This window comes from Protopterus annectens, chromosome 3.part0, assembly GCF_019279795.1.
Source record: "Protopterus annectens isolate FY-2018-M chromosome 3.part0, PAN1.0, whole genome shotgun sequence".
NCBI lineage: Eukaryota > Metazoa > Chordata > Ceratodontiformes > Protopteridae > Protopterus > Protopterus annectens.
In genome coordinates, this window is record NC_056731.1 from 453906900 (window position 1) to 453920602 (window position 13703).

The following is a 13703-nucleotide window of genomic DNA, read 5'->3' on the forward strand; positions in this document are numbered from 1 at the left end:
ATGGTCACTTGACCCTTTTGAGCCAAGACTCAGGCTCTCATGGTGGAAGAGCATACAGTCTTTCAGAATGCAAACTCAGACCTACCATACAGTGTTATGGAGTAAGACACACATGCACATAGAAGAGAAAAAATTGCAGCTGTCTTAGAGCACTTAGTATCAACAGGTAGAATGCAACTTAAAAAGGCCTTAAAAGACCAAGCAATACTTAAAATATTAATATCTTGCATGAGACAGTGTTTGTTTCTTGAGCGATGGTAATGTTACAATAAGGTTTACATGAGTGCCCAGCTGACTAATTGTTTGAGGAGCTGACAAGTTGCACATGGGATGGATTCCAGCTGTGGTGAGGGAGAAGGGAAGAGGGAGCATGCCAGTCTACTGAGGCGTTTTCAACAAATGCAAAGAAACTAAAGTCAGTTTGCCAAAACCGCCTTTAACAAAAGTGGGAATTGCCTTGTTCTCTACTGTTGTGCAACATTGGAATTGGTATATACAACTGGGCTTAGCAGGTGTAGGAGGCCCCTCTGCCAAATAAATAAAAGTAAATAATTGTTTCAATGTTTACTGACTGTGGTTTCAGCAAATTGGTTTCAATTTATTTGCATTTGTCAAAATCACCTTTGCACCTTTGATGGTTTGACATAAATCCAGAGGGAGATGGGTTGTGTCTAGAAATGTTATGTTGAAAGCAATTCTTGTTGATCTACAGTACAGGCTCATACACTTCATAGTTTAGGTGACCAAGTAATTCACCAAACTGGCTGCTTATCCCATCCAGCTATTTACTTCTATGATGAGCATCACACATAACTAGAAGTGTCTTCTTGTACTATCCAGGATCAGTTTATACAGAGCACACTCTTGTGATTTTGTAACATGTTTACTTAAAATCTCTACACACTGTCATCCTATAAATATTTCATGTGTTAAAATAGTATTTACATATTGGAATATATTACTAAACGTACAGGTGTGTAAAACAGTTCTTAACTGGTCAACTTCTACTACTTTTTATAAAACGTAATATTTGATGGACAATGACATGCAGGTTTTCTTTGGGTTTGTAGTGTAACTGGCATCAGTCTGACAAACTCACTTAATAAAATAAAACAAATTAATCACATCGATCACATGAAGGAGCAGTTTGAATGGTCTTCCTAACTATGTTTCTTTGAATCATGTATCGTTGGTAATTTTTTTTTTTTTGTAAATTTGTGTTTCTCTTTTAATTTTGTAGCTCCACCCTTTATCACCCTGGAAAACTGCACTTTGTCTTCAATATTGTAGAGTTCCCTTGGTTTTCCCGAAAAGGAGTGTGCACTGGCTGGTTGCAAGAATTAGTCACACCGCTGCTGCAAAATGAAAAGACAGAAGCAAGAATTGAGACGAATTTAACTCTTTTCCCGAAGGTATACATTTTGTAATCTGAAGTGTAGATATCTGAATGTATTTGTTTATAAGCTGTGTTAAAATAAAAAAGGAAAATCTTAAACATGCGTCTTCCGTAACGGTTGCAGTACTTTATTGCACCATTGTAAAATGCATCTTGGGTAGATATGAGGTCTTCGTGACTCAACCTAAGTAGTTGTTTTCAGGCAGTGATAGTATTACCCCTATACTTTTTTAAATGCTCATTGAGCTGTTTTTACCCACATCAGCTGAAAGTTCTTCTAGATGTCTGTCTGTTTGAATCACAGAAGTCTCCCCCAAAAAAATTATTGCCATCACAGTCACAGTTTTGTAATATGATTTATTGATCCAAGTTTTTTTTTTTTTAAGCTTTTGTTCTATAGTGTTATGGGAAGCTCTGCAGATTCTGCAGGTGTCACCTTCTTCTATACTTTCCTGAATTTAAGTTATTTTAGCCATTTATGATTTATTAAAACAGTGTCATGGAATAATATACTCTTCCTTCTAGTTTGAAGCTTGTTTGGGAATACGATGTCAAGTGATGTGTGATATACTCCACACATAATCACTAGTTTGTGGGAGGATATGTATTTTATTGCCATATATTTTTCATTCCATTCCATGATGATTTTGTACAGTCAAGCCAGTTTTGGGTTACATACAGTTTAACTAATGTAGAAATAGTAATTAATAAGTGTTTGTTTATTTTAGCTAGTTTCTGTGATGTTATGTGCAGAATCACAAATTCCCATGAAAGCGTTGATTTTTCATACCCCATTTTCTCTAGTTTAAGTTTCAATACACACCATAGTTTATATACGTGTCTACAGCTCCAAAACACATGTAGTATATCTGCAATCCTAGAAGGACAAAATAGACAATATGGTGAAAAATTTGGGTTAAACTTATTGATTGATGTAGGAGTAAGGTACGCATTATTATTTATCATAAGTTGTGCGTAGATTAAGTTTTTAAAAGGAGTAAGCTTTATTGTACTCTCTGTTGCTTGCAGTTTTTGTTCAAACATAATGCTTTGGTTTTTCTTTATTCCAGTAGTTTTAATATAGTAAGAGAATTGATATTTGATTTAGGAGATTAACTTATAAACATTTGACAGCATTTCTTCTTTGCGTAGTAAGTTTTTTAGAATCAGCTCTGTCATCATAGTATTTGGCTCACTTACTTGTACCTTTAAGGCTATTGTGTTGATGAGATTTTTTTGTTTGTCTTATTATAGTACTATATTTTTTTCTGTAAGTTTAGTGTTTTCTAATGGCCACAATTGAGTGTTTATTTCTTCTTCTTCTTTCAGCTGCTCCCGTTAGGGGTCACCACAGTGGATCATCTGTTTCCATTTCTTCCTGTCCTCTGCATCCTGCTGTGCCACACCAACCACCTGCATGTCTTCTCTCACCACATCCATAAACCTTATCTTAGGCCTTCCTCTTTTCCGGTTACCTGGCAGCTTCATCCTTAGCATCTTTTTCCCAATATACTCTGCATCCCTCCTCAGCACATGTCCAAACCAACGTAATCTTGCCTGTCTGGCTTTGTCTCTAAACCTTCCAACCTGGGTTGACCCTCTAAAATACTTATTCCTAATCCTGTCCACCCTCGTCACACCCAGTGCAAATCTTAACATCTTTAACTCTGCCACGTCCAGTTCTGACGCCTGCCTTTTTGTCAATGCCAGTCTCCAACCCATATAACATAGCTGGTCTCACTACCCTCTTGTAGACCTTCCCTTTCACTCTTACTGGTACTCGTCTGTTACAAATCAGTCCTGACACACTTCTCAACTCACTCCATCCTGCCTGTACTCTCTTCTTCACCTCTCTTCCACACTCACCATTACTCTGAACTATTGATCCCAAGTATTTAAACTCATCCACCTTTGCCATCTCTACTCCCTGCATCCTCACCATTCCTCTTTCCTCCCTCTCATTCACACACATATATTCTGTCTTAGTCCTGCTGACCTTCATTCCTCTTCTCTCTAGAGCACATCTCCATCTCTCCTGGGTCGTCTCCACCTGTTCCCTACTCTCACTACAGATCACAATGTCATCTGCAAACATCGTAGTCCACGGGGACTCCTGTCTGATCTCATCTGTCAACCTGTCCATCAACATTGCAAATAAGAAATGGCTCAGAGCTGATCCTTGATGTAATCCCACCTTCACCTTAAATGCATCCGTCACTCCCACCGCAGACCTCACTGCTGCCATACTACCCTCGTACATATCCTGTACCACTCTTACATACTTCTCTGACACTCCTGACTTCCTCATACAATACCACAACTCCTCTCTAGGCACCCTGTCATATGCTTTCTCTAAGTCCACAAAGACATAATGCAACTCCTTCTGACCTTCTCTGTACTTCTCCATCAACACACTCAGAGCAAGCATCACATCTGTAGTGCTCTTTCCTGGCATGAAACCATACTGCTGATCACTAATCATCACCTCCCTTCTTAACCTAGCTTCCACTACTCTTTCCCATAACTTCAAGCTGTGACTGATCAATTTAATCCCTCTGTAGTTACTACAGTTCTGCACATCACCCTTATTCTTAAAAATCAGTACCAAAACACTTTTTCTCCATTCCTCAGGCATCCTCTCACTTTCCAAGATTTCATTAAACAATCTAGTTAGAAACTCCACTGCCATTTCACCTAAACACCTCCATGCTTCCACAGGTATGTCATCTGGACCAACAGCCTTTCCATTCTTCATCCTCTTCATAGCTATCCTTACTTCTTCCTTGCTAATCCACTGCACTTCATGATTCACTATCCACACATCATCCAACCTTCTCTCCCTCTCATTCTCCTTATTCATCAACCCCTCAAAGTACTCTTTCCATCTGCTCAACACACTCTCCTCGCTTGTGAGTACATTTCCCTCATTATCCTTTATCACACTTACCTGCTGCACATCTTTACTAGCTCGGTCCCTCTGTCTAGCCAATCGGTACAGGTCCTTTTCTCCCTCATTAGTGTCCAACCTTTCATACAACTCTTCATATGCCTTATCCTTAGCTCTTGCCACCTCTCTCTTTGCCTTGCAACTCATCTCCTTATACTCTTGTCTACTTTCTTCATCTCTCTGACAATCCCACTTCTTCTTCGCCAGCCTCTTTCTCTGTATACTCTCCTGTACTTTCTCATTCCACCACCATGTCTCCTTGTCCTCCTTCCTCTTTCCAGATGTCACACCAAGCACCTTTCTAGCCATCTCCCTTACTAGCTCTGCTGTAGTTACCCAGCTATTCGGTAACTCTTCACTGCCACCCAGTGCCTGTCTTAACTCTTCCCTGAACTCCACCTCACAATTACCCTTTTTCAATTTCCACCATTTGATCCATTTTGCTGCCCTCACACTTCTCCTCCTTTTCTAGATTACCAGTGTCATCCTATAAACCACCATCCTATGCTGCCTAACTACACTTTCCCCTGCCACCACGTTACAGTCCCCAATCTCCTTCAGACTGGCCCTTCTGCATAAGATATAATCTTCCACTCTTGTATGTCACCCTGTGCTCCTCACTCTTGTTAAAATATGTATTGACCACAGCCATGTCCATCCTTTTCAGAAAATCCACTAACATCTGACCTTCTACATTCCTTTGCTTAACACCAAACCTACCCATCACTTACTCATCCCCTCTGTTCCCTTCACCAACATGCCCATTGAAAACTGCTCCAATCACCTCTCTCTCACCCTTGGGTACAGTCATCACCACTTCATCCAACTCACTCCAAAATTGTTCTTTCTCATCCATCTCACACCCAACTTGTGGAGTATATGCACTAACAACATTCATCATTACACCATCAGTTTCCAGCTTCATAAACATCACTCTATCCGACACTCTTTTCACCTCCAAAACACTCTTAGCATACTGTTCCTTCAGGATAATCCCTACACCATTTCTCCTCCCATCCACACCATAATAAAACTATTTTAATCCACCTCTGATACACCTAGCCTTGCTCGCCTTCCATCTGGTCTGTTGCACACACAATATACCAACCTTCCTTTTGCCCATCATATCAGCTAGCTCTCTCCTTATACCAGTCATACTGCCAACATTCAAAGTTCTGACCCTCACTACCACAGTCCTAGCCTTTACCTGCCTTCGGCCATGCCTTCCCCCTCTTTTCCTCCTTCGACCAACAGTAGCCCAATTACTGCCAGCACCCTGTTGGCCAACAGTACTGGTGGCAGTCGTTGTTAACTCTAGCCTCGACTGATCTGGTATGTATATTTGTACTGTTTTTCGCATGTATGATGCCCTTCCTGACGCAACCCTCCCCATTTATCCGGGCTTGGGACCGGCACAAAGAAAATCCCATATGTAGTGTGTGTTAACAAAGGATAAAGGTTAAATTAATCAGAATGTTATTGATTTTAAGATTCGGGTGAAGATGTATTGGTTGTAGGAGTTCAAGGGTGTATTCTAGATTTAAAGACATCAGTAGCTTTTGAAAGATGTTGATTTGATTTCTGATCAATTTGTGAAGTTTAATTTTTTTTTAGTGTTTTCTTGTTTGATATAAGGGAGCGATTTAGGATTAATGTTTAAAGTTTTAGTATATCAACAAATGTAAAATAAATAAAAATAAATATCCAAACCACATCTTAACCCACATTGGTGTCCACTCTCTTTCATTTGGGTTATAATTTTCTATTTGGAAGATCTTATTTGCAGAGCTTATTTCATAGTATAACTTAGTCTGGTAGGCCAAGTCCACCTTTCCCCTTTGGGTAAAATCAGTTTGTTATAGCTGATTCTGACTGATTTCAGGTACCAGATAAACTTAGAGAATTCTGCATATATTTTACGGAAGAATTTTTTTGGTACATTTAAATTGGTTGTATTGAAGTAGTATAGGATCCTAGGGTGGATATTCATTTTAATAGTCACTGCTCTGGATAAACATGAGAGCTTTATGTTTTTCCATGTATTAATGTCTTGCTCAATATTTGTCCATGTCTTTTGCAAAGTTTCTTTCATTAGTGCTTTTTGAGTATGTTCAAATCTTATTCCCAGATATTTGAGTGAGTAGTCTATTTTAATTTCAGATTCTGGGAAATAGTATTCCATATGTCCAATAGGATTGATTGGGAAGATATAAGATTTAGTTTGTTATATTTGAGAGGTTTTAAATGGTTTTTAATATTTTATGCAGGTCCATATTAGGCAATTGGAAGTAAATGTTTAAATCATCTGCAAAAGCAGTAGATTTTAAATTTGTATTTTGGATTGTTGGTATATGATGGAAAGTTTTCTGGCCTATACAGAGGAGGAGGGTTTCACTGTAAAGGTTAGAAAGATAAGGGGCTAGGGGGCAACCTTGTCTGGTACCATTAATCATCTTTATTGGGTTTGAGTTTGTTTTATTTATTGAAAGTGTTGTATAATAGCTTCTGTAAAGTATTTATAGTTATCAATGAATTCTTCCAGTATATTGAAATAGTCCAGTACTTTACACAAGAAAACTAGATTTACTCTGTAAAATGCTTTACTGGCATCCAGTAATGAAGTATATGTTGGATTTCTTTCTTTTTCTGTGATTTATATGGTAGCATTCAATGTGAGTGTATTACCACATATTTGCCTTTTTTTCATAAACCCAGATTCTTCCGATGATATAATACTTGGTAGCACTTTTTTAAGTCTATTTGCTAAAAGTAAGGTTAATATCTTTATATCTACATTTGTAAGTGCAATAGGTCTGTAATTATAAGGATCTGTCCTGTCTGAATTAGGTTTATGAATAAGAATAGTTTTGGAATTATTAAGGTATAAGTCTGTGATGCCATAGTTCTTAATATAGTTGTATATTTTAACTAAAATATTCGATATTTGCAAATTAAAAATGTTGTAAAATTCAACCATATATCCATCAGGTCCAGGGGGGTTATTAGGTTTTTATATATCTATTGCTGATTTAATTTCCTCTTTCTTAAAAGGGGCTTTGAGGAGGTCCCTTTGCTGATTATTTAAGAGTGGAAATTTTATATAATTTAGATATTTTTCATAGTTTTGTATTGCAGACTGTTTCTGCGAGCCTTATAAATTTTGATATATTTCTTCAAAGGTTTTAATGATTTCAGGATTTGTACTTATTGATTTACCTTTGTAATTTATTTTGGTTATTTTAGAAGGTGATTGTTTTATGTGAATTATTCTTGCTTCTTGCTGGTGTTCTCGATGGAATTTGGGCCCATTCAGCATATTTAGAGTGTCTTCATTTCTGTAATTTTATACTGATGTGCCTTTGATAAATAAAGTTCTTTTTGCAAATTCAACATAGTAGTTTCAAGCTCAGGACTATAGCTGTTTTGCATTTTCTTTTCTGTTTTAGTTCATTTTCTAATTTAGTTTCTTCTCTTTATTTTGTTTTTTATGCAGTGATGCTTTTTGTTTTAATATACCTCTGATTACTGCTTTAGTTGCACCCCGCTGGATATCCTGAGGAATGTCAACATTAGATAGAACATTTTCTAGCTGGGTGAGAATATCCGTTATTACTGTTATTATTTCCTTATTTTTTAATAAATTTATATTTAGCGACCAGTTCACATTACTACATTGACATGGTTTGGTTTTCTGGATAGAGATTTTTGAGTGGTCAGAAGGATATCTAGGTTCTATTTTATATATTTCTTCAGACTCCAGTAAAAGTTCAGATAATAAGAAAAAAAATCAGTTTTTGACCAGGATTTATAGCAGGAAGAGTAATATGTATATTTATTTATCATATTTGTCTTGATTTAAACTATATGGGTCAACTAAGTTAAAGTTGTTCATTAAATCTTCTATGGCAGTGAAATTTGAGATGATTGTCTTTTATTTCTGGATGTTTTGTCCTCTGTGGGGTTTATTAACATGTTCCAATCCCCTCCCAAGATATAATGATGATTTGGAAACTTTTTAAGCAAGTTATAAATCTCATATATAAAATCAAGTTGCTGGTGGGTTAGGATGTTAAGATTGTAGGAATTATTAGACAAACTAGTTTAGCAAAGGATTTGTACCTTGCTAATGCCCATCCTCTTGTTGTACCCTCATTCCTAGACGTTTGTGTTTGTGCACCGGCAGTGATTCACTATGTGTGTGGTGGTTTGGTGTTTTCTCTTTTCTGCATTTGTGTGACAGAAAAGTTGGTATATTCAAGTAAGGGGTGGGGGTTCGGGAGCCAGGAAGGCATGCCTCCTACAAGAAACTTTTGGATGAATGTTGTTTGTATATGAAATTTTCTAGGAAATGTGATTTAGTGAAATGTTTTCAGTCTTTTTTTTAATAATTTGTGATTCAATGAAAAGGCAATGTGATGAAAAGCATGTTTGTATGTATATATATATATATATATATATATATATATATATATATATATATATATATACACACACACACACATATGTGTTTGTGTAAATATATATATATATATATATATATATATATATATATATATATATATGGGTCTACTACTAATGCCCGAAACGACGATTCCCCGACGGAAAACTCACCGACGCCAGATAACCGACAGGTAAGTGTACCGACAGGGTGATTTGCTGACAGCGGAAAGACCGACAAGGAATGTGCGACGCGACGGTAAGCGTGCGATGGTGATGGAGTTAGGAGCGGTCAGGTAAGTGCTCGAGATTGTGGGATGTCTGGTTAGGCTGTGGGAAAGGTGAGTGTGTGTTCGTGTCGGAGGTATGGTTCGGGTAAGGTAAGTGTGTGCTAGTGAGGGACTGTAGTTTAGGGACGGGTTAAGTGAGTTAGGGTTAGGGTGCAGGTAGGTGATGTGTGCGTTAGTGTCGGAGCTTGGGCTAGGGGTGGGTTAAGTGAGTTAGGGTTAGGGTGCAGGTAGGTGAAGTGCGTTAGTGTCGGAGCTTGGGCTAGGGGTGGGTTAAGTGAGTTAGGGTTAGGGTGCAGGTAGGTGATGTGTGCGTTAGTGTTGGAGCTTGGGCTAGGGGTGGGTTAAGTGAGTTAGGGTTAGGGTGCAGGTAGGTGAAGTGTGCGATAGTGTCGGACCTTAGGGTTAGGGTTTGGGTCAGGGCTAGTGTGTATGCTATGTAGTGTCGCGTGTTGTTTACGTTCCGTGTGTCGGTGTAATGGTGTTCGGTGTAATGGTGTTCGGTGTTTTGCGTTGTCGGGTTTGTGTGATGTCGGTCATCTGGCGTCGGGGAGTTTTCCGTCGGGGAATCGTCGTGTCGGTAATTAGTAGTAGACCCATATATATATATATATATATATATATATATATATATATATATATGATGTGTGTGTGTGTGTGTGTGTGTGTGTGTATGTATGTATGTATGTATGTATACAGTGGATACTACCAGTACTTGCCAGAAATTCCTGCAGCTCCTTCAGTGTTGCTGTAGGTCTCTTGGCAGCCTCCCTGACCGGTTTTCATCTCGTCTTTTCATTTGGAGGGACATCCAATTCTTTGAAACGTCACTGTTGTCCCATATTTTCTCCACTTTTTGATGACTGTCTTCACTGTGTTCCGTGGTATATTCAATGCTGTGGAAATTTATTTGTACCCTTCTCCTGACTGATACCTTTCAACAATGAGATCCCTTTGATGCTTTGTAAGCTCTCTACAAACCATGGCTTTTGCTGTAGCAGGCAACTGAGTAAATGTCAGAAAAATTCTTCTAGGACAGCTGAACTTTATTTTGGGTTAATCAGAGTCTCTTTAATGGATTACAGGTGTATACCCAAGAAGACCGAATGCTATAATTAAATCAAAAGGTGCTTCAACAACGTATTAGTTTGAGTGTGCACACTTATGCAACCAGCTTATTGTACATTTTTTATTTTTTTATATTTTTTCCCCTAACAGATTTGTTTGTTTTTCAATTGAATTGTACAGGTTATAGGTCACATTAAATGTGGGAAAAGTTTTGAAATGATTTATTGTGGTCTCATTTTTTTATTTCACAAAAACCTGGTATTTTAACAGGGGGTGTGTATAATTTTTATATCTACTGTATATGTAAGTGTGTGTGTGTGTGTACGCATTAATGTTTTAATAAAACATTTGCAGTATGTGTGTGTCTAAGATTATTATGCATGGTTAAGATTTGCTGATCTCGTAATTGCTGTTGTGCATACTTTGGTGGTTTTATACTAATAAAACGGAAGATTTTTAATGACATAAAATTAGGAGATGCTGTTGCAAGTTTGGGGTCAAACTGAATCTGCCCTTGGTGCCCTTAACGTGTTCATGCTGCAATTACAAATGTTGGCTGTTAACTTACTCAACAAGAGTTTTCTTGTTTTTTTCCAGAAGGAGTTTTTCTCAAACCACAGTTGATAGAAATGTTCCAAGTACAAATTGCCAACCAAGAGAGGGGTCCTTCATTTTTTTTTGTTTGTTTATGGTTTAACTGGTAAACTTGAAATGTGCCCAGGTTTACTTATAAAAAGGGAAAACATTTAAAAGTTTAGTATGAGGTTACCAAAAAGGTTAAGGAAATTGTTAATAGGGGAATAGGGGTATGTACAGATGTGGATCCTGCAACCAGTGTAGGGTCATTTTAGACATGGAGAACATTAATGTAGCAAGATATCCATGTAGTATTGACCCAATGGTCATTTTGATTGTAGTATTAATTAATTAATTATTTTATTATTTATTTATATTTGTTTACCGGGAAATTCCGACTGGACACAGGTTCTTTTGCAGCGGATGCCCGGGATGAAAAGCTCCACATCATGTACATAATAGATATACAAAGTTGCAGCAATAGTAAAGAACATTACAGATTGTTGGCTTGAATACAATAACAAGATATTGATTATCAACAGTATGTACAAAAATGTTGCAAGTTAAGATAGTTTCTTGTCATTTATAATATTAATAAAGTTGTCGGACAAGATGATAAATTATGTAAAGACAACTAGCTATTTCTGACTGTGGTTAGTAGTGGCGGTAGTATATTTGGGTTAAGAGTCTAGGTGGGGGTGTTAGTCTGGATTAGAACAGGGACAAAGCCAGTGCAAATTTAAGTGGAATTTGAGGGCAGTCTTGAAAAGGCTGCTGGAAGGTAGAGTAGTTGTAGAGGGTGGAAGATTGTTCCAAAGTTTAGATATGGTACATGAAAATATGGCTTCTCCTGCTGAGTTTTTGGGTTTGATAACAGTGAGTTGATTTTTGTTGCTTGTTCTTAGGGCCCTAGTGGACTGATAGGGTTGGAGAAGGGTTTGAAGGGAAGGGATGTTAAGGGCTTCTTTAATAAGTTTATGAGCGAGGGTGAGTTGATTAAAGTGAAAGAGTTGTGGGACTTCTAGCCAGTTTAGTTCTTTAAGGAAGATACATTGATGGCTGCGGTAGGAGGTTACACTGGCAAATTTAGCAATTTGATTGTAACAAGCATCAAGTTTGTGTAGGTCTGTCTAAGGTTGATAAGTATTGGGGATGCATAGAGTAGGGTGGAGATTAGCTGGGAATTGGCTGTGGAGATTCTAGCTGCCTTGGTTAGGAATTGGTGGCTTTGATATAATGCACCAAGTTTCTTGTGAACTTTTTTATTGTGAGAGATATGTGGGTGTCAAATCTAAGTTTGTTGTCTATTTCCACACCAAGTAATTTTGTGTGTCCTGATGGAGAGATGATGGTATTGTCTTTGGCAAGAATGTTGAAGTGGGGGTGTTTTGGGTGGCTTTGGAAGGTTGGAACAGGAGAAGTTTGCCTTACTTCGGTTGAGTAGGAACTGAGCATTGGATAGCCAGCTTTCTACAGAAGAGAAGGATTTCTGTGTGATTTGTTGTAGTTCTGGTAGAGTGGTGGCAGAGAAGATGAGAGTAGAGTCATCTGTGTACTGTAGAAGAGATGCTTGTGTGGTGGCAGTATGTAGGTTGTTAGTGAAAAGTGAGAATAGCAGAGGGCCAAGGATAGACCATTGGGGAACTCCGAGAGTAACTGGGAGGCGAGGTGATGTGTTATTGTCCCAGATTACTGATTGCTGGCGTCCGTGTAGATAGCTGTGGAACCAGTTGCAGGCTGGTTGTGAGAAGGAGTGGTTGGGGAGAGTAGAGAGTAGTAGCTAATGAGATACCATGTCAAAGGCCTTTGAGAGATCTTGAAATACGGCAATAGAGAAGAGGCCATTGTTTTTGCGATGAAGTATAGTGTTGGTGAAGGAGAGCAGAGGTAGTGCTGTGATGTGGCCTGAAACCATGTTGGGTTTTGGAGAGGAGATTATTAGCTAGGAGGTAGTTGGAGACCTGGGTTTTGATACATTTTTCAAGTATCTTGGAGAGAGGGAAGAGGATAGCAATGGGGCAGTAATTGGAGAGGTCAGTGGAGGGGGTGCCTTTGTGGAGGGGAATGATGTGGGATATTTTCCATAATGAGGGAACATAGCCTTCTGTTATGGAACGGTTGATTAGAATTTAAATTGGGTAGGCTAGTGTATCAGATGCAGTTTTCAAGTATTCAGAGGGGAGGTTGTCAGCTGCGAGTTTGGTGGGTTTAAGTTTTGACAATAGTCTTTTTATGTTGGAGGTAGGTACTGAGGTGAAGAAGAAAAGAGGAGTGGGGAGTTTAGGGTTAGGAGTTGGGGGGGTGTTGTAGGGTTAGGAGTTGGGGGGGTGTTGTATGGAAGTGTTGCTTGTTTAGAGATGTTATAGTTTCAGTGAAGTGTTTGTTGAAGGATTCAGCAATACGTTTGGGGGGGGTGGACGCTGGGGGGTATCAACCATCCCTGGGTGGAGGATATTGTTAATTGCTTAGGGTTGTGGTTGGTAGAGTTTAGGGTGGATTTATAGTAGAGGGATTTGTCTAATTTTATATGCTTTTTGGCATTATTGCGCAGTTCAAGGAATGATTGCCTGTCTGAGTTATTTTTTGTTAGTCGCCAGTGCTCCCAGGCCTTATCTCTGGATTTCATTAGGGTTCTGGTGGTCTTTTGTAACCATGGGGCATGCCTGGATCTGACTTTGGCATTTCTTACAGGAGCATGGGTGTTTAGGATGGAGAGGAAGGTACTGTTGAAGAAGTGGACAGCCTCATCTAGGTTGAGGTATTTTAGTGGTGACCAGTTAATTTTTTGCAGGGAGGAGATGAAGGAGTTAGGTTTGAAGTTGGACTTGTTCCGTATTTGCCTGTGGATAATGGGCTTGAGACTGTTTTGTGTAGTGCTGAATTAGGAAAGTGGGGGAGTGGTCACTAAGACTATCAGGTAAGCAGCCTGCTAGGTAAGAGTGAAGGGCTTTGTTGACTAGGATCCAGTCAAGTAAGGTATGATTGTTAGGGT

General features: G+C 38.6%; 1 protein-coding gene across 1 annotated transcript in view; it reads left to right on the top strand.

Annotated features, from left to right (window-relative positions):
- The window catches only part of MTRR (5-methyltetrahydrofolate-homocysteine methyltransferase reductase), a 780817-nt gene that overhangs the window by 514760 nt on the left and 252354 nt on the right, over positions 1–13703 (top strand). The window contains exon 12 of the mRNA XM_044064883.1: positions 1241–1412. Within this exon, the coding sequence (XP_043920818.1) occupies positions 1241–1412 (172 nt within the window). The remainder of the gene's footprint in view (positions 1–1240; positions 1413–13703) is intronic.